The sequence below is a fragment of the Peromyscus leucopus genome, chromosome 1, assembly GCF_004664715.2.
Source record: "Peromyscus leucopus breed LL Stock chromosome 1, UCI_PerLeu_2.1, whole genome shotgun sequence".
Classification (NCBI taxonomy): Eukaryota; Metazoa; Chordata; class Mammalia; order Rodentia; family Cricetidae; genus Peromyscus; species Peromyscus leucopus.
The window spans coordinates 39,902,226-39,922,736 of record NC_051063.1 but is presented as its reverse complement, the minus strand read 5'-3'; the positions used below and the strand labels follow the sequence as shown (position 1 = coordinate 39,922,736).

Genomic DNA, 20,511 nt, shown 5'->3' with positions numbered 1-20,511 from the left:
CTTTTTCTCTATCCTCCTGCTTTCTTCTCCCTCTCCCCTTCTTTGTCTCCCTGAAACAAGGTTTCATACAAAACCCAGGCCAGGTTTGAACTCCCAGTCTCCTTGTGAAATATTATTTTACACTGTGTGAATACATGTCACTGTGATTGGTTTAATAAAGAAGCTGACTGGCCTACAGCTAGATAGGATAAGGTTAGGTGGGAGAACCAAACTAAGAGAATGCTGGGGAGAAGAGGGGCAGAGTCTCAGGAGTCAGGAGGAGATGCCCTGAGATGTAGATGTAGGATGGGAAGCATGTAGATGAGGTAAACAAGCCTCAGGGCAGCACATAGATTAATAAAAATGGGTTGATTTAAGTTATAAGAGCTAGTTAGTAAAAAGCCTAAGCTACTGGTCAATCATTTATAATTAATATTAAGTCTCTGTGTGGTTATTTGGGAGCGGGTTGGTGGAACAAAAAACCCCACCTACACCCCCCCCAACCCCCGGTCTCCTTTCCCACATGCTAGGATTACAGGCACAAACTATCATACTTAGCTCCTTTTGTGTCTTTAAAACAATTATCTTCAGCACTTGGGAAGCAAAAGAAGGGGGATCTCTGTGAGTCTGAGGCCAACTGGCCTATATACTGAGTTCCCCACCAGCCAGGGCTGCAAAGTAAAGATATATTCAGTGGGAAAAGACACTTGCTACCAAGTCTGATGACCTGAATTTGATCCAGGGACCCATGTGGTGGATGGAGAGAACCAACTCCCACAAATTGTCCATTGACCCCCTTATGTGAGGGCATGTATGTACATACAACAAATAGACAATAAATAATAAAAATGTAAGAAATAAAACAAGTTATCTTCTTAACATAAGCTTTTATTGATTATTTAGGAATTTCACAACATGTACCCCAATCTTGCTTATTTCTTAGTCCCTCCATATTTACCCTTAACCTGTAGTATCCCCCAAAAGAAAATTTTAAAAAATATTAATTAAAAACAAACCAAACCAAACAACCCAAAAACCCACTTCAATCCTCCATCTTTCCTGCCTCTCCAGTACCTCTTCATTTGTCTTAGTGGCGCTGAGAGCTGCTTTATGCAGTATAATCTTCTGTCCATTCAGCTTTACTTGCAAATGTTCATTGCAATGAATTATGGGTCTGGTTCAAGGTCTCTGGCTTCTTGTACACCATCCATACCGGACCCTCACCGAAACTCCCCTCAGATATCCTGCTCTTACCCCCAGTCATGGAGATCCTGTGGCTATGGTCCTATAGGACCTGTCCCTTCACACACTCCAGCAGGTCATAGATTGGGTAGTTGTTGGGGTGGGCCAACTCAAAGTCCTGGATGTGGGTCCGGTGGTAGCTGATTTGGCCAGTCTGGGCCACTGGGACCACTCCCTTCAGGTAGGGACAGAGCCGGCCTTCTTTGCCCAGCCAGCTCTTCTATGCCCATGCCATTGGGGCCAGCTCCAATACCCATGGTGAGAGGTGGGGCCATCTCCAGTGTGGGGCCAGCTCTCCCCTGAGGGGCAGGACCAGCTCTCCCAGGGCCAGTGAAGGGAGGTGCTGCTCAGCACAGCCCTCGGATTTCAGCATGCTTGGTTCCTACGGTTCCCTGTGGTAACAGGAGCCGCAGTTAGCAATACAGATCCCGACTGCCATAGGACCACGGACCTAGACGTGGCCCTCAGCTGCAGCCTGGGCCCAGATGTCACCATGGCCCCAGGAGGCAAGCAGGCCACCCACATCAGCCTGTTCCTCACCACCTTTGCTTCTTCAGTTCTGCCTCTTTCCACAGCACATCAACTAGTCTGCTTCTCCTTCTCTCCCATTTCTCCACCATGTATTTGCTCATCATAATGGTGCCTACCTGCCCAGCACCTTGTGGCACCAGGCAGGCCTGTGATGTCTTCAGCCAGTCTAGGGCAATAAGAACCCAGGCAGCCCAAAATAAGTTATCTTTAATAGGATTTAACTATCATAACTCAGTTAAGAAAAGTGAAATAAGGGACTAGAAAATATGGCCTAGTGGTTAAGAGTACTGACTGCTCTTCCTGAGGACCAAGGCTTGATTCCCAGCACCCACATGGCTGTTTACAACCCTCTGTAACTCCAGTTACAAGGGATCCAATGTCCTCTTTTGGCTTTTGCAGGCACCAGGCACATATGTGTGCACAATAACACATGCAGGTAAAACACCTACACACATAAAAATAAAAATAAATATTTTCCCTACAATCTACTTAAAGTAAAAATCTCCTGGAAATTCAGTGGGACCATTGCCTAATGATAATGATTAAGCCCCGAAACAGGAAATTATATACTGTTTTTTAAAATTCTTTTACTTTTAGAGCACATTTAGGAGTATAGAAGTTTGAGCAGCAAGTACAGTGGACCTCTCCCCGACCTCCAGTTCTCTGTTGTTAACAGCTTGCATCAGAGTGGAACATGGGCTACAGCACACACATCCACACTGATTTATTGGCTAACGTCTACAGTTTACATCAGGGCTCCTTCAATCTTTGTGTTGCTCATTCTGAGAGTTTTGACGAGCTTGTAATCACATGCATTTACCAGCACTGTATATATAGAAGGCAGTTTCTCCACCTTAAAAAATCTCCTGTCTGCTCCTGCCTCCCTCCCCACACCCCTGACAACTGCTGATCTTTTTTACTGTCTCTGTGGCTTTGCTTTTCCCAGACTGTCCCGTTAGATTCATTCAGCATGTCGGCTTTTCCACGCTGGCTTCTTTCACTTAGCACTATACATTTATGACCCTTCCAAGTCTTTTGGCGGCTTGACAGCTTTATTTCTTTTTATTACTGAGCAACAGCATATTGTATGACTACCCCAGTCTTTCCATTCACTGGTGGATGGGTACCTCAGTGGTTTGCCAAGTTTGGGCCATTATGAACAATGCTGCTTATTTTTGGGTGGCATTATGTTTTCAACCCATTTGGTTAAGAAGTGTAACCACCAGAGCATATGGCACCTGTCTAGTGGTGAAAGAAACTGACAAGCCATCTTCCAAATCGGCCATGCCTATACGCAACGAATGAGTGCTTTGGCTGCTCTGCAGCAACCTTTTGTCATCGCTGGCATGTTAGATTTTAGACATCCTAATGGGCAGCGTCTTTTCATAACTTATTTTCCATCCATATGTCTTCTTTAGTGTGGAGTCTAGTCATACTTTTTTTTGTGCATTTCTGATTGAAGTTGTTCACTTTCTTTCTTTTATTGATTTATATTTACTTATTTTTCATCCTGGCTGCAGTTTCCCCCCTCTCTCCTCCCAGTCCCTCACCACCACCCCACTCCCCTCCTCCTCTGTTTCTATTTAGAAAAGGGCAGGCCTCCCATAGATATCAGCAAAACAAGGCCTATCAAGTTGTGGTAACTCTAAGCATCTCCCCTCATAGTAAGGCTGGGCAAGGGAACCCAGTATGAGGAATAGTTTCCCAAAAGCTGACAACAGAGTCAGAGACAGCCCCTGCTCCCACTGTTAGGAGTCCCACAAGAAGACCAGGCTATACAACTGTCACATATATGCAGAGTGCCTAGGTCAGTCCCATGCAGGCTCCCTGGTTGTCAGTTCAGTCTCTGTGAGCTCCTATGAGCCCAGGTTAGTTGATCCTGTGGGTTTTCTTGTGACGTTCCTGACCCCTCCTACAATCCTTCCTTCCCTCTCTTCAGGATTCCCCAAACTCTGCCTAATGTTTGCCTGTGGGTCTGCATCTGTTTCCACCAGTTGCTGGGTACAGCCTCTCTGATGACAACTGGACCAGGTAACAATCTATGAGTATAGCAGAATATTATTAGGAATCATTTCATTGACTTTTTGTTCTAGTCGTATTTGTTCTATCCTAGGTTTCTGGGCCTTCCAGCTTCTGGGTCCTGGCATGCCAGGCAGTGTCAGGGGTGGGCTCAATATCATGGCATGGGTCTTAGGCTGAACCATCAGTGGTTGGTCACTCCCACAATTTCTGCACCAGCACATCTTGTAGGCACATCTTGTAGGCAGGACAGATTGTAGGCTGAAGGTTAGGTAGCTGGGGGTTGGTGTCCCTCCATTGGAAGTCTTGCCTGGGTACAGGAGATGGCCAGTTCAGGCTACCTATCCCCTACTGTTAGAAGTCTTAGATGGGGTCATCCTTGTAGATCCTGGGGGTTTCCCTTGCACTGTTCCTATCTGACCCTAGAATGGCCCCCTTTCCAGTCTCTCTTTCAGCACTCTCCCCATCCCCCCCAATCTGATTCCTCACGTTCCCACCCCCACCTGCCCCAGTTCATTTGGGATGATTTTTTCTAGTTCCATCCATTTGCCTTCAAATTTCCTGGTGTGCTTTTTTTTTTTTTAAACAGCTGAGTAATACTCCATTGTGTAGATGTACCACATTTTCTTTATTCATTCCTTGGCTGAGGGACATCTAGGTTGTTTCCAGCTTCTGGCTATTACAAATAAAGCTACATGAACATAGTTGAGCAAGTGTCCTTGTGGTATGGTTGAGCGTCCCTTGGGTATATGGCCCAAGAGTGACAGAGCTGGGTCTTGAGGTCGATCGACTGCCATGTTGGTTTCCAAAGTGGCTGTACCAGTGTGTGCTCTCACATACTGTTGAGTCCCACGTGCTCTTTGCAGATCTGAGACCCTGGTCCTTTGTCAGCTGTGGCTTCCTGTCCTCTACAGAGGGTGTGCCTGGGGCTTTCTACTCCAGAGATCCTTCACAGAGCAGACCATCCATTCATGTGCAACCTCCCAATTTGTCCCTCTGTAGACTGTACTTAGTACTGTAGTTAAAGCATTTACCACCAAGCCCAAGGTAACTCAGATTTTTCATCATCTTTTAATAATTTTATAATTTTGCATTTACATTTGTCTACAGTTGATTTTAATTTTTTTGGAAAGTATAACTTTTGCATCTGGGTTCAAACTATTTTAATTATATTTATTTGTGTGTGTGAGTATGCACCTGCCATGGTGGGTGCACTGGAGGTCATGTGCACACAGAAATTTCTTGTTTCAGCACCTTTGTTGAAAAGATGATAATATTTTTACTGAATTGTCTTTGCTACTTTGCCAAATGTCAGCTACTATGTTAGGCATGGTGGTGGCACTTGCTTATAATCCCAGCAAACTGGGGAGTGGAGGTATGAAGATTGTAAGTTCAAGGCCAGCCTGGGCAGCTCAGCAAGACCCTTTCATAAAATAAAGTTTTAAACAACAAAAGATCAGTTGATTATATTCACGTGGCTTCACTTGGGGGCTCTGTTTTCTATTACATTTATCTATTATTTTATTCTTTCACCAACACCAGTCTTTATTATTCTAGCATCAGCTCCTGACTGTATTTGCTTCTCAGTATCGCACTGACACCTCCTTCAGTAGTTTATCGATTTTTTTGCATTGCTATGTAAATTTTACAAGCAACCAATTTTTACAAGATAACTTACTGATATTTTGACAAGAATCATACCAAGTCTGTAGCTCAACTTGGAAAGAAGCGACATGTTAGCAAAACTGAAGCTTCTTATCCTTGTCAGGGTGACAGGTCTCCATAGATGAAGACGGTCATTTGTGGATTTCTCATATGGAGCCTGCTATCTTTTGTTAGATGTAGTCCTAGTTCATTGTATTGTACTAAGGTAAACAGTATTGTGTTTCTAACTTCGGATTTTAATTGCTCATTGTTTGGTATGTATGAAAACAGTTTCTCTCTTTTTGTGTTAACTGATTCTCCTGCACCTTGCTATGATCACCTAGGTCTAGGGGTGTGTGCCGATAGTTTGTGACTTTCTTTGGTGGCAATCATGTCACCTGAGCACAGAGTCAGTTTTATTTCTGTCCTGTCTGTATACCTTTTACTCTTTTTAAAAATCTTATTGTATGAGCTCAGACTTCCAGTGTGATATTGATTAGGAGTTAGGTATTTTGTAGATATACCTACTACAGTGAGCCTCTCTATCGATTTTTGAAATATTTTTATTGTAAGTCAGTAACAGATGTTGTTGAGTGCTTCACTGACTGATAAGATGACACGATTTTTCTTCTTTAGCCTATGATGCTTAGTCATGATGTGATGGAGTACGCTAACTGATTATTTAATGTGGAATCAGTGTTTCAGGGTTCTGACATAAATCACCCTGAGGTATGTAATTGTTTTTATGCATTGCTAGTATTTAATGGAGGATGCTTGTCTTTGGGCTCAGGAGAGATAGTGACCCGTAATTTATTCTTCTTATGGTGTTTTCTCTGGCTTGGGTGCCAAAGGAAAGTCTTGGAGAATGAGTGAAGAATTTGCTCTGCTTATAACTTTTAAATGGGATTGTGGAGAATTGTATTTTTTTTTTTTTTTTTTGCATTAAATGTTTAGTAGAATTCACTAGATAACCCATCTTGTCCCAGAAGACACTTTTGGACTTTTGCACTTTTGGAATGTTATTCATCCAGTTTCTTTGATTGGGCCTTCAGAATATCTCTTTCACTGAATATAGGCTTTGAAAAACTTTGCCTATCAAACAGTTGGTCCAAAGATACTCAGTTCATGCGGTTAGGAATTTAAACCATGAAATATAACAACTTTGATCCTGCAGTGTCCCAGGAGACCATTTCTTACCATGAAATGTTTGGTTCCAGGTGTGACAAAGTCCATTGCCAGAACTTTCCCATCACAGGCTTCTAGGACTTTATCTAGAGCTGGCTCCTCCCCAAATGTGTAAATATAAACAGTCCCCTGAAAAATCCACACAGAGAAAAGAAAACACATTGTGTAATTACTGCACATGTCATTAATTCACCACAGACTTGTTTAATGGCCGCTGTGTGCAACACACTGTTTGGGACTAGATGACGGGAAATCACAGACTTAAACAAGGTCCCTGAGATACTTAAAATACAGAAATCTTATTTATTCATTTAAATGAGTGAATGACATAATGCATCAATAAACACAGCATGAGACAAGCATGTGGGCCATAAGGTCAGGGATGGGATATGGAATCGATGTTGTGAAGGGTCATTTAAAGCATGGTGTTTTGGGCCTTTACTCAGAAGGAGAAACCACCATGGACTGTGAGTGGCTGAGAGAAATGCTCTGTCTGTATAGACTGCTATGGCAAAAATACACTGTTCATTCCATCACACATGTAGAGAACTCATGGTTCACTCCATCACATGTGTAGAGAAGCCTATTAAAAATCTTCTGCTTGGTTTTTCCTAGCCATTCCGTCATGTATTATGTATATTTGTGGCTATATTGTTAGGTACTTGTGTGTGTTACATGTTCATACATTCCAATAAATTTCATATTCTATCATCTGAAAATAAGGGATTTTATCTTCTGTATGACTTTCACCATGAGGATTTATTCATCTAATGCCAACAGAGTGCCACCAGATTCCTTCTAGTTGGTGTATGAATGGTGCATGTTCATCTTTTGCTGTTATCTCACTGGACCTTGATATTTTAGATGTGCTGTCAAAGTGAATAGTTGGGTTTTGCTTCTTTGATTTTTTTTTTTTTTTGACCTTCTACTTGGGATCTTTTTCTCTTTCTTTTCATGAAGTACATTTATTTTAAGAGTTTTTTCTAGTAACAGCCTGCTGGTGGTGCACTCTTGGTTTTAAAGTGTCTGAAAATGTATTTGAAGTAATTTTTCTTTTTAGAAAATTACTTTTTTTAATTCTTAAAAAAGATTTGTCTTTGTTTTTCAAATGGGTCATCTTGGGAATTGTTAAATGTGGATATCATTCTGTCTCTACTTTGGGATTTACCGTGTCTCTTAACTCTGTGAACTTCTCTCTTTATTAGCTCTGGAAAGCCATGTTAGTACCTCCTGAAGAATTACCTCTGCCCCCACCCCAGGACTTCAATCAGACATGCTATTTTTCACTGTATAATTGACATCTCTTCTCCTTTCTTCTGGGCCTTCTTAAATTCTGTTGTCTAGGCAACATTCTCAATAATCTATTCATCTACCTTCTATGTCAAGTCTTTTGTCAGGTATGTTCATTTAATTTTTTAACCTTTATTTTTTTTTTTAGGTGCGTGGGGTGTTTTGCCTGCATACATGTCTGTGTGCCACATGCCTGCCTAGTGCTCATGGAGGTCAGGAGAAAGGTAAAATACCCTGGGATTTGAGTTACATAGTGTTTGTGAGCTGCTTTGTGGATGCTTGGAATGGAGTTCCAAGTGCTCAACCAGTGCTCTTAACTATGACTCATCTCTCCAGCCCCCAGATATGTTCATTTAGTGTTTCCTTTGTTGTGTGTGTGTGTGTGTGTGTGTGTGTGTAGTTTTGTTTGTATTTTCTCTTTCTATTAGGATACTTTTAAAAATAGTTTCTTGTTCTTAACAGATATTTGAAGTTTTTTTTCACTTATTTATAAAACATAATAGCATTGTTTTGATGTCCCATATTTAAACCAAAATATTTAACTTTGCCATCAGTTCAATGTTGACTTTTAAGAGTCATTTTATTAATCGGGGATCTTTCTAACTATATAACTCTGAAGTCACTTGTTAAACTCCGTACTGATTCTTCAACCTTCTTTTCATACAGAACTCATATTTGGGTGAGTTGACTGGAACCAACATCCAAGGGTAGATAGAGATTTGATTGACCAATCAGAGCTCAGACTTCCCCTGACTGGAGTGACTGATCCAGAAAGATGGGTGACCAAGTTAGTCCAACAAATCTATATTTCGGGACATTTTTATGTTCTAGTTGGTAACTTTCTTCCAAAGTTACCAATAGGACAGAAATGTAAGTGGGAGGAGTGGAAGACACTAAATGACAGAGGGGACCGTGTGCAAAGAAACGGGGGCGACAAAGGAGAGACAGCCGAGAGACGTGGAAGGCAAGGGGGTGGTAGTGAGGGGGCTAGGGGGCTGGGGGGGGGGGGGCTGGGGGGAGGGGCTGGGGGGGGGGAGGGGGCTAGGACGCTAGGGTTAGGGGGAGCACGCAGGACCCTAGATCAAATTTGCTCTTTCCTCTATTGGTGTGTGTACATAAACAAACAGATATTTTGGTCAGTGGCAGGGTCAGGGGTTCAAGACAGGGTTTCTCTGTGTAGCCCTGGCTGTCCTGGAGCTTGCTCTGTAGACCAGGTTGGTCTTTTTTTTTTTTTTTTTAATTTATTTAATTTTATTTTATGAGCATTGGTGTAAAGGTGTCAGATCTCCTAGAACTGGAGTTACAGACAGTTGTGAGCTGCCATGTGGGTGCTGGGAATTGAACCCATGTCCTCTAGAAGAGTAGCCAGTGCTCTTAATTGCTGAGCCATCTCTCCAGCCTCCAGGTTGGTCTCAAACTCAGAGAGATCCTCCTGCCTCTGCCTCCTAAGTGCTGGGATTAAAGGCATGAGCCACCACTGACCCATCAACATCTATTTTTTATTTGGATCTTATGTTGTGTGATATTTTGTTTGTGTTCCGACAAATAAAGCTTGCCTGGAGATCAGAGGGCAGAGTTAGCCACTAGTTAATCATAGAGGCCAGGCAGTGGTGGCATACACCTTCAATCCCAGCACTTGGGAGGAGGAAGTAGGAAGATCAGGAGTTCAAGGCCACCCTGGGCTACATGAGATTGATCCAGTCTAAAAGAGAAACAGAGCCAGTTGGTGGTGACTCACACCTTTAATCCCAGCACTAGAGAGGTGGAAACAGGAATCTGAGGCAGGTGGAGACAGGATCTGGCCCATTCAGTCTGAGGATTCATAGAGACAGGATCACCCATTTGGTCTGAGATTTCGTAGAGGTAGAAGTCTTTGGTGGCTGGCTGCTCTGCTTCTCTGATCTTTAAGCGCTTACCCTCAATATCTGACTCCAGGTTTTTATTGTTAAGACTAGTTAGGATTGTGGCCGGGCGGTGGTGGCCACACACCTTTAATTCCAGCACTGTGGAGGCAGAGGCAGGAGGATCTCTCTGAGTTCGAGACCAGCCTGGTCTACAAAGTGATTTCCAGGGCAGGCTCCAAAGCTATACAGAGAAACCCTATTTTGAAAAACAAACAAATGGGGGGTGGGGGAGAAAAGACTAATTAGGGTTTTTATTCAGGTCTTTGTGCACATGATACTTTCCATTTGCAATAGAGTTCTGATGAGAAGAGACTCATTATACAACACACCCTGTTCTTCATCCCCATCACACTGACAGTGTCTGAAGACCACATCCAGAATCACTATCTAATGTACCTTGTCCGTTTGAATCAGCAACATTTTATAACTAGGGGAAAAGATCAAATGTGCCACTGGTCCATCAACCTCAAGAAAATTCTTCACTTGGTACTTTGAATCTTTGACGGTGAACGAGTATATCAAGCCATCCTACAGACCAAAGACATTGAGACAGACACAAAGTCAGTCTTTGCCAACGCACGGTCCACTTTCATCATCAGACAAGTCAGACTCAGGGACTGCTGCCTTCCGTTTGAGAGCACCATATGTGTTTACATCTAGAATGGGCTGTCACCTTTAATTCAGACCACATTTAACCATGCTCTTCACTAGGCAGAAGGCAGGACACACGAGACAGAGTTTGCATGGTGTGTATGTTAATTCTCCTCATTTCAAAGGGCATTCGTCTGTGGTGATATATTGTGTACCCTAATAAAATTTGCCTGAAGATCAGAGAGACAAAGGAACAAGCCACCTCTTACCTCTAGGACTCCTCAGTCTGAAAAAGCTTTCCTCATCCTAAAGACTAGTTCCTGTCTCCTCACACCTTATATACCTTTCTGCACCCAGCCGTCACTTCCTGGGATTAAAGGTGTGTGTGCTTCCCAGTACTGGGGTTAAAGGTGTGTGCCACCACTGCCTGCTCTATTTTCTCTCCTAGACTGAGTCCTAAGTGTGTTTTACTATGAACATTTTTTAAACACCTGTGTGACACAAAGGTAGAAATGTGCCTCTTAGTTACTTCAGGTCCTATTTTCCATTCCCCGATATAGTGCTAGAATGTGGCAGGCCTTCAATAAAAATGGCTGGTCAACCAGTTGCTGATAAACAGACTTAATGGAATGATTTCTATTCTAAGAGGAATGTGAGTTATTTCTACAATAGTTAAGAGGCTTGGGGGAAAGGTAGCCATCATTTTCTAGGTTGAACCTCATTGTAACTAACACATTTAAGAGATGTGACTTCACATGGCTGAGACTTGGGTGGTGGGAGAGACACGCAAACTGCTTTCCCCAAGCTCATCCTCATCCTCCATCCCTCATCAGGACAAGGGCAGTGGCCTTGAAGAAGATAAGAGTCTTAAAGGCCACAAATGTAAACTAAATGTAGGAAACAGGAGCAATTTTCTGTTAAAAACTCCAGGAAGGGAAATGTAAGTAGGCATGGCGGCTCAAGGTGGCTTCTGCTCAGTGGAACAAAGCCTTTCATCCTGATGCCACTGCCTCATTGGCCTCAAGGTGACCCATGGCAGTAACCAAGCTAACAATGGACCCAGGGCAGCTTCAACTAGACCTGAGATTTCCATTGCTGTTGCCAATCTTATCATGGATGACACTGATTACAACTATTTGGAAACACGTGATCTGCCCCCATTTCAAACTTCCTGGGACTGTGTGTTCTAGTAGGTAAAAGCACAGTGCTTGGGTGCATGACCCAGGTTCACTTTCTGCTGACTGCTATGAGATGTGATACTTTCACTGTATAAGGAGAAACCTTACTATTGGAGAAACAGGCACAGTCTGGCCTGCAGAGAACTGGGTGTTTCTCCCCTGGGTGGGAGGGGGACAGCAGCAGGTTTTTAAAGCCCACTGTCGTTTATTGGCAACAATATAGACATGATCATTCATTACCTGTCTTCTCTTTTTTCATGTAATGGAAAGTTTTCCTAGTGAATTTTTTATCATAAAATTCAACAAGGAAACAATTGTAAGTGCTACTCTGAAAGAATCCAGCATGCCAAAATATGGCTCATAAACATAAGCCGCAACAAAGGGGACTCTGCTTTTTCATGAATCAAGGAATTCTGAGAAATAGAATACATTACAATTCCAGAAGCGAGCATGCCATCCTTCTGATACACCAGTGTGAACGGACTGATAAGCTGGCCTTCATCTTTGGGGAAATAACAAATGAGAAATTAGACAACATAGTTAAGAGTAACAATGAACAGTAAGAGCTGTGTGGGAGTGATTCACTGTAGAAGTCCAACAAGTTGTGTTGGAGGTCTAGAGTAGTGATCTGTGGACTCATGTTAGAGAACCATATAGCAAATGCATTTCTGTTTTCAGAAAAGCATTGCCAGGGATTGGGAAAGGCTGGTGGCAAAGACCGACGAACTCAAAACTACTATTATTGGGCTGTGTACTTAAGATTTGTACGTTTTATGTCATGTACATTTATATCAATAAGTAAAGCACATTAGGAGAAAAGTTCTTCAGGAACACTTGTTATTAGTAAAATATTGTCTTTGGGGAGGAAATAACAAAACTGTGTTGCAGTTTATGTAGGAAAACACGGTAATTACCATTAAGGGGTTTGACAGCATCCATCAAAATGTTCGTTTGCTGCCCAGAACATGTCTGATGTTGCTGGCTCCTGGGAAATCCGGCCTTTCCTTCAGTTACTGCCCACCATCCAGCCGTCCCCTCTGCAAGCCAGGTGCCCCTGGAGTCTTACAGTCTGCTCTAGGGGTCTGCTTCTTACAGACACCTGCTTTGAGGACACTCTTCCTGAACTGTGGCTAAATTAATCTGCAAACAAACAATTCTGATTGACCTACAGCCCACTTGGGGGTGTCTGTATACTCTCAGTCCCCTGACTATGTTTATTTGTCAACCTGTATTTAATAATATTGATGTCCCTAGAGGATGGAAAGTGTGTGATCATGTACTTGTCATACAGGTAACCTCTACTACCCCTTGACTGGTGCTTTCCACATTATAGTTAGTGGCACTTGAAAAAAAATATGTATTGCTTTTTAAAAAAAAAAAAAGGGTTGTTTGTATGCCTTTTTTGGTAATTTGGGCTGGTTTCAAATTCATAATCCACCTGCCTCAGTCTCTTGAGTGCTGGGATTACAGTCTCTTGTGCCTCCACACCTGGTTGATAAATAAATATTTGAAAGCATTTATAATACACAGTAAAAAAAAATACACAGAAAAGAAATTGTGAACAATGTTTAAGACAACATGATTAAGTCTAATCGTGTAACAGACACTAGAAATGTGATAGGTATTCAGAATGAGAAGCCCTGCTGTATCGTTCACTGTGCAAGAACTTGCAGAGGCCACTTGATTCTATAGTGGAATTAAAAGTGACACAAGCCTCTCAGTGACCTCAGTCAGCTGATGACCCAGAGAGAAGAGAGGCTTGGGGACAATGTGATAGCCCAGGGTGAGGCTCCAGTTGAGTCGTGGAGCCCATGGTATTCCAGTGTGAGCTCCTAATGTGCGGGAAGGTTGGGGCGGGGCCAGGGAGAGTCCAGAGGGAGTGAGTAGGCCAGAGAGAAATGGACATCCCTAACAAATTCAGCTACAAAAGGCAGCCAAAGAGCACGAGAATGATGAGAGGTTAAAACAGGTTTAAGTGGAATAACCTGATGCTGGACTGAGCCAGCAGAGGCTTGCTCTTAGAGAGCATCCAGGTAACACTGCAGATCCTCTATGGAGAGGATCAGGGCTAGTGTGTGTGGGGGGACAGTCACAATGAGGAGGGGCATGTGGGAAAGCTTTGCTGGAAAGTGTGAGTCAGAGAATGGGAGAGGGAGTCCATGAAGGACACTGAAGTTGTAGAGAATTGGCAAGAGGGAGTGATACCTGAGCCAGACACTGGGTAATATGGAGAGGAGAAGAGGCGAGAGAATGATCAGGAGGCAGATCTGTGAAGCACCAGGAAGAAACACTGGTTAGCAAAACCCATCCTGGGGCCAATGGAAAATGACATCAATGTGGCAGCGAGGACCAGAGGAAGGAGGCAGGACATTAGGGCAGCACGCCCCTGAACTGGGTGTTAAACATGTCTTCAATATGAACAATGTGATGGTAACCAGCTGTTTGTTTTGGGCTGGATGTTGATTAATGTCAGAAAAATGGTATTTATTGAAAAAATCAAGGTATGAAGAGGTGAGCTGGATGATCGAGAGTCACAGTGCAGGCTTGAGTTGTGGTGATCTGTTGCGATCACCACATTGAGTAGCTGGCCCCAGGGAGCTTCGCTCCCCAGAGCCCATACTTGGGTGGGGGTGGGTTCTTGTGGCACATTGGCCACAGCTGATGGAACCAAGAATGGACACTGGATGTAAGGGAGAGATGATAAGGTGGTCCTTGAAGTAACAAACCACACGAGAAGGAGGTTTGTTTTAAATCTTCAGAATGGATGGCAGATTTAGAGACAGCTAGCACAGGAAGGGGGTTTGAAAGGAGTGGGAGACAGAAAAAGACAGAATTAGCTGACTGAGTAGAACTGGAGATCAGAACTGGGGAGTCTGAGGCCTTGGTCCCTGGGTGCTGCTGTCAGAACTGGGAGTCTGAGGCCTTGGTCCCTGGGTGCTGCTGTCAGCCCCACAGCTTATGTGAATGTGAGTTTGTTGGGTTTGAGCTCATGTGTGGTGGTGGGGGTGGGATATGTGTGCCACGGTTTGTATGTGGAAGTCAGAGGACAACTCCATCCATCCATGAGGATTCTGGGGATCAAACCCAGATTGGCAGAGCAGGCAACTTAACTTGGTGGCAAGCACCTAAACTTGGTGGCAAGCACCTAAACTTGGTGGCAAGCACCATAACTTGCTGAGACATCTTACTGGCCCATGAAGATGAGGACGCTTTTCAAACCTCATGTATTGTAGAGCCATAGATGTATCTTCTTATGGTGTGCTGAGGATTTCATGACATGAGCATGTAAAGCGGTACTAGGAGACTATTAACACTTGGTAAACAGTGGTTAGGCGCAAGGTGTATCCACAGTATTTGGTAATAGAGGGCCAAACTGAAGAGGCCTCAGGATGTCTCTAAGAAGAGAAAATCCAGGACCAAAACTGTTGTGGGATATTTTTACACCATGAAGATATATGGTTGTGATTGGTTTGACAAAGAATGGAATGGCCAATAGCTAGGCAGGAGGTATAGATGGGACTTCCAAGGAAAGAGAGAAAGTTAGAGGAGGAATCTAGGCATGCAAAAGCTTGGAGAAACAGAGAGGAAACAAGAGATGCAAGATGGAAGAGAGGTAATGACACATGATAGAATATAGAGTAATATAATGGGTAAATTTAACTTATAAGAGCTGGTTAGGAACACGCCTAAGCTATAGGCTAAGCTTTCCTAACTAAGAAGAAGTCTCGACGTCATTATTTGGGATCTGGCTGGGGGGACAGAGAAAGACTTGATACACAAAACACCATCTTGAAGGGCGAGTAAGGCTGACCCCACAGCTGTACTTCTGGACAAGCAGAACAGTTTCTTACCCAGAAGTGTTATCTCTTCCGCCTTCTGGAGCACAGTCACCTTCAAGGTCTCTGCATTAATCATCAGAAGATGACCCTCTTCACACCCAACATACAGGTCGCTTGATGGAGTCCAGCAATGCATAGTTGGGTGAAGCAAAGGATATATATCATCTTTCGGCTTTGGGGAGAGAATAGCATTCATGTGTTAAGACAGCAATCATGGTCAAGACCCACAGAGACACCCACCACCACAACTGTCAAAAGAAACCAGAGTGAGTGGCTATTTTGAACACACACGCTGGCCCTATATTTTCAACATCAGAGTGAGTTCTCTTCTCTCCATTTTTCTCTGTATATTTGATTTCACTATGAACAACTAAGGCTGTCCTGCCAATGATTTCAGAGTTCTCTTTTTACAGACTCTGATGAAAGTTTTGATGAGCACCCCACTGACTGTTTCTTGGTGGCCACCTTTGGCACCTCCAGACCTTGGTTGGCTACAGACACGCCCCTTTCAAGGACTGTCATTAGCACCCTGTCTTCTGGTCTTGCAAGGGTCATTAATGTCAGAGGTCAACTTGGGGCCTCCGCTTGGCTAGCTTTCAAAGGCAGTGAGATGACCTTCAGCCTGACTCCGGATCCTCTAATTTGGGTCTTGATCATTCATGTTTGTTCAGGCTAGCCTTCAGTGGTGGTGCTAGCTGTTTTGCCATGCCCTTTGGCACTATGCTCAGCAAGGAGAGACTGTCCCCTGTCAGCAGGGCCAGACCCCAAGGCCTCCTCTTAGTAAGTCTTGAACAGACCACAGACTCTCCTCCCTGAAGCTCAAGATGGCTTTGGCAACCATGTCAGAAATAATGTTGCCGGAAGCACCAGATTTTGAATTCAGGATATTAGAATATGGCCTCCATTTCCCCCTCTCTCCTTCCCCTCTCTTCCTCTCTTTTCTCTCCCTCTCTCCATCTTTCCCTCTCTCTTTCTCTTTCTCTTCCTTTCCCCCTTACCCCCTCAGGTCCCCCTTTGTTCGTTCCTTCCCTCCTCTCTCTCGCTCCCTCCCCCCCTTCTTTTTGGACAGTGCTAGGGGCTCTCCCATGCTAACAAGCCCTCTGCCACTGAGCCACATCCTTATGCCGCTCCTTTCTATTTAACTATTGAAATGTATGAGTGTGCGCGTGCATGCACTTGTGTGCATGCCTGCAAGTGCATGTGTGTGCACATGTGTGTATGGTGAACTTCCTATAGTTTTACACAACTAAGAATTGTCCCTTATTTCTCTTCTGGCATCCTTGTACCCACTGACATAAACTTTGTCAACAAGGTAGGGGCCAAATTCCTAGCATGCTTATATGCTTTAAGAGTTCTGTGTATTTGGCCTTTTCCAGACGCTCTTCCAAGCATCCACATGTGGTAGGGAATGACAGAGAAAATTCCCTTGCCTCATGGAGTTTACCTTCCAATTAAGGGAAACAGAATAAAAAATAAGTTGCAAAGCTGAATGTAGAGAATGTGCTGAGAAACGTGAAGAGAAGTAAAGAGGAGGCAGGTGCTATACTTGGGAAGTCCTGGCGACCACACGCACAGCCATCTTCCATTATGGACTGCTCGCTGTGCTGACCACCTTCCTAATAAATACTCAGTTGTTGATCATAGATGACACATGGCTTTTAGTTTACGAAATGTTTGTAGATTCATGGTAGTGACAGCAGCAGTCCTACCAGATTCTCAACTGACACAGGTCATTGATGTTACATATTCCAACACACAAATGCTGGCTGTTGGTCATACGGCAGCCAGTGCGTCCAGTCTAGTTTCTTCTCAATGGGACAGTCATGTAGAGAAGAGTCAGGGAACAGCAGAATCAGAGAGCAGACAGTTGATGCTGACACGGGCCTATGGGTTACAGGAGCAGGGATTGGTTGAGTGAGGAGAGTGGAGAGAGCCATTGTTCAGGTGGACCTTGAAATACGACCAAGGCAGTGTTCAGACCAAAGATGCATCACAGTGACATTTTAAAGGGGGAGGTGGCTTGAATTATATGATCGATCTATTTCGTGTCCTCACAGACTTGGATAGTTGGAAAATAAAAGCCTGAATAATCACCTCCCCCAACCCCGCTTTAAAAAAAGGAACCATCCCCCCCCCAACCAATGGGAGTAGACTGTCTCCCATTAATGGCTTTTCTGTGGGATTTGACTGGGAGACATCCACTGAAGCATGGTACTTAAACCCTCTGGAGTGGCTCTGATGACATCTGATGGATGAAATCATAGAAAAGACTCTAATTTGGAACAGCTAAGTGTACTTAACATTTTATTTACTTATTTATTTTTGAGATAGGATCTCACTGTGTAGCCCAGGCTAGCCTGGAACTTTTGATCTACCTGCTTCTGTCTCCCCAATGCTGGTAAAGTACACTAGTGTCCAGCTTGCAAAATCTTAAAAAAAAAGACACCCCCAACTCTCCAAAACAAATGCCACCAATACCCCAATACCAGTGGATCCATGTATAAATGCATGTGAGGATTAAGACTTGGGAATTTTCTGGCTGTGGAAAGTTAAACTACAATTATATATTTTTTTCTTTTTCATTTTTTGCAAGTTTGATTTTGTATTATTTTAATAATGTAGTTGGTTACTTAAGAATAAATGTGGGGCACATGGATTGTATGAGTAGATGTCATGACTTTTGGTTCTGTATTGTAATTGTGTCTAAAAACATTGGCCAACTCAGCCTCCTTTCCTAGTCCTCTGAGATCACACTTGCCACATTCTGGTCACTTCTAGACTAAAATGGAAAATCGGACTCCAACTTCACACTGAACGAAAAGTTGGAAAAACACAAAGATGTTGAAGAATATTTGAGCTTATCAAATAGATTCTTATTTACTGAATTGTGTGTATGATTTTTAAAGGTTGATGGAACAAGGAAACTGGACCCTTGTGCTTAAACGTTGGATTTGGTTTCTGCCCAGGTAATGTCTGCTTTTGATTTTCCCCACACACAACTGGATAAGTTTCTACTGCCCCCGAATAACTTGCATAATGTGTATTGGGCCTATTTAAAGGCCTACAATGTGCCGTTCCAGTAGTAGCTACAAAAAAGAAAATGGGATTATTGAATGTCTGTAATCTTGTAAAAGTCCCCAGCTTGCCAACTTTTGAGACTCTTACAGAGATCAAATCATTATTGATTTCTTTGCCATTAGTACCCAGGTCACAAGAAATGACATTCTTGGGGCTGGAGAGTTAGCTCAGCAGTTAAGAGCACTGGCTGCTCTTCCAGAGGACCTGGGTTCAGTTCCCAGCGCCTACACGGCAGCTCACACGTGCCTGTAAGTCCAGTTCCAGGGGATCTGACACCCTCTTTTGGCCTCCTTGAGAGCCAGGCATGCACATGGTACAGGCATACATGCAGACAAAACACTCACACATGACATAAAAATGAACAAAAATCCAAAATATTTAAGAAAACAGAGATGGAGATTCCTGGGGCCTGCTGGGAACAGGACTTCTAAAAGGCAAATGTGTCTGGAAGGCTGAGGTGCAAGGTCTCTGGAACCAGAGAGAGCACACAGCTCTTCTTAAAACTGAAGGTGTTTATGCTCGAGATGAAACGGAATTCTGCTTGGGCAAGAGATGTGCTTATGTGTATAAAGCAAAAAACAGCACAGTGACTCCTGGAGGCAAACCAAACAAAGCCAGAGTGATCCGGGGAAAAGTGACTCGGGCCCGTGGGGACAGCGGCATGGTTCGTGCCAAATTCCGAACCACCTTCCTGCAAAGGCCGTCGGACACAGAATCCGTGTGATGCTGTACCCTTCCTGGATTTAAACTAATGAAAAGTAAATAAATACAAGTGGATTTGTGAAGAAAAAAAAAACAGAGAAATGACATTTAAAGAAAGGAAATGGAAGCATTTGAGAGATAACCTTTTCCTGTACTTCTCATTGGACAATAACTAATCAATGTTTTATCTATTTTACTCCGTGTGTGTGTGTGTGTGTGTGTGTGTGTGTGTGTGAAACGAAAGGGCAAGCTACTGGGAAATTAGATTTCTAAGTTAAACTCTGTGTAATGTGCCATCTATATGACAGAGTTTTAACACTGCAGCATTAAATTTCTACTTTCAGAAAATGGTGAGAACACACAGAGCAGAAGGCCCCAGGAAATGAAGCTATTTAGTTTGTTTATGAGCCTTGTTTAACACAGCAACTCCAGGTCTAGGCATTCACTTTTTCCCTCTGTGTGGTGTGCGCGTGTGCAGATGTGTGGAGGTGCAGATGTGCACTCTCAGAGGCTAGCAGCGGGAGTCTTATGTCCCTTCACCTTACTTCTTCAGCTAGAGCTTCTGATTAGGCCCCATATGCTGGCTGACGGGTGCACACGGCTGCCCCCAGGACTCACATTTGTCCATGGCCACTACCCAGAGGTGTTTAAATGAGATGTCTCATAGCATCTTCCAAAGGTAAAAGACAGTTGCCTGGATTTTAAATGTTTTAGGTTGGACTCGTTATTTAGTGTGAAGTATGAAATAGGACTCTACACGTTTACTGGAGAGAGGACTAGAAAGAAAGGGAGGGAGAGGAAGGGTGAAGGGAGGAGAGGGGGAGAGAGGGAGAGACAAGGAGAGAGGAAAACAGAGAGAGAGAGACAGAGAAAGACAGAGAAAGATAGAGAGATTGGGTGGCTTCAGGCACCAAATAACCAGATAGGATGCCTTTTTTATTTTTGCTGCCCTCTTGTGGCTGAGAGTGGGTGATGCATCCCCCCGGAATCTAGACCAGACAAGAATTAGCCGTGCTTCCTAATTTACAAAAGTGAATAACTGCCATTTGTTAGAAAAAATGTTATGAACATGAGTCTTTTCTCTTGTCTGCCTGCCGCAGACATTGCATGATCATCTGGTTTTTCACTGTGAGTTACTTCTAACGCCCATCCATTCACTTTTGGCAGTACCGTTTCTCTTGGGCACACATCCACCCTCTATCCTTTGCTTAGCTTCATGGGACATTGGTGTAACAGGACCCTGTGGCCTAGGGGACTCGTGCTCCTCATCTTCATCCCAAATGCCTTGCCCTGTGACTTTCTTGCCCTGTCTCCCGCCTGAGCATCACT

At 43.6% G+C, this 20,511-nt stretch overlaps 1 protein-coding gene across 1 annotated transcript in view; it reads right to left on the bottom strand.

Moving 5' to 3' along the window:
• Cfap43 (cilia and flagella associated protein 43) overlaps window positions 1–20,511 on the bottom strand; it is a 102,776-nt gene that overhangs the window by 57,949 nt on the left and 24,316 nt on the right. Inside the window, exons 6-9 of the mRNA XM_028874652.2 lie at window positions 15,415–15,574; window positions 11,998–12,065; window positions 10,191–10,322; window positions 6,613–6,729 (exon numbers count right to left, since the gene is read on the bottom strand). Of these exons, the coding sequence (XP_028730485.1) occupies window positions 6,613–6,729; window positions 10,191–10,322; window positions 11,998–12,065; window positions 15,415–15,574 (477 nt within the window). The remainder of the gene's footprint in view (window positions 1–6,612; window positions 6,730–10,190; window positions 10,323–11,997; window positions 12,066–15,414; window positions 15,575–20,511) is intronic.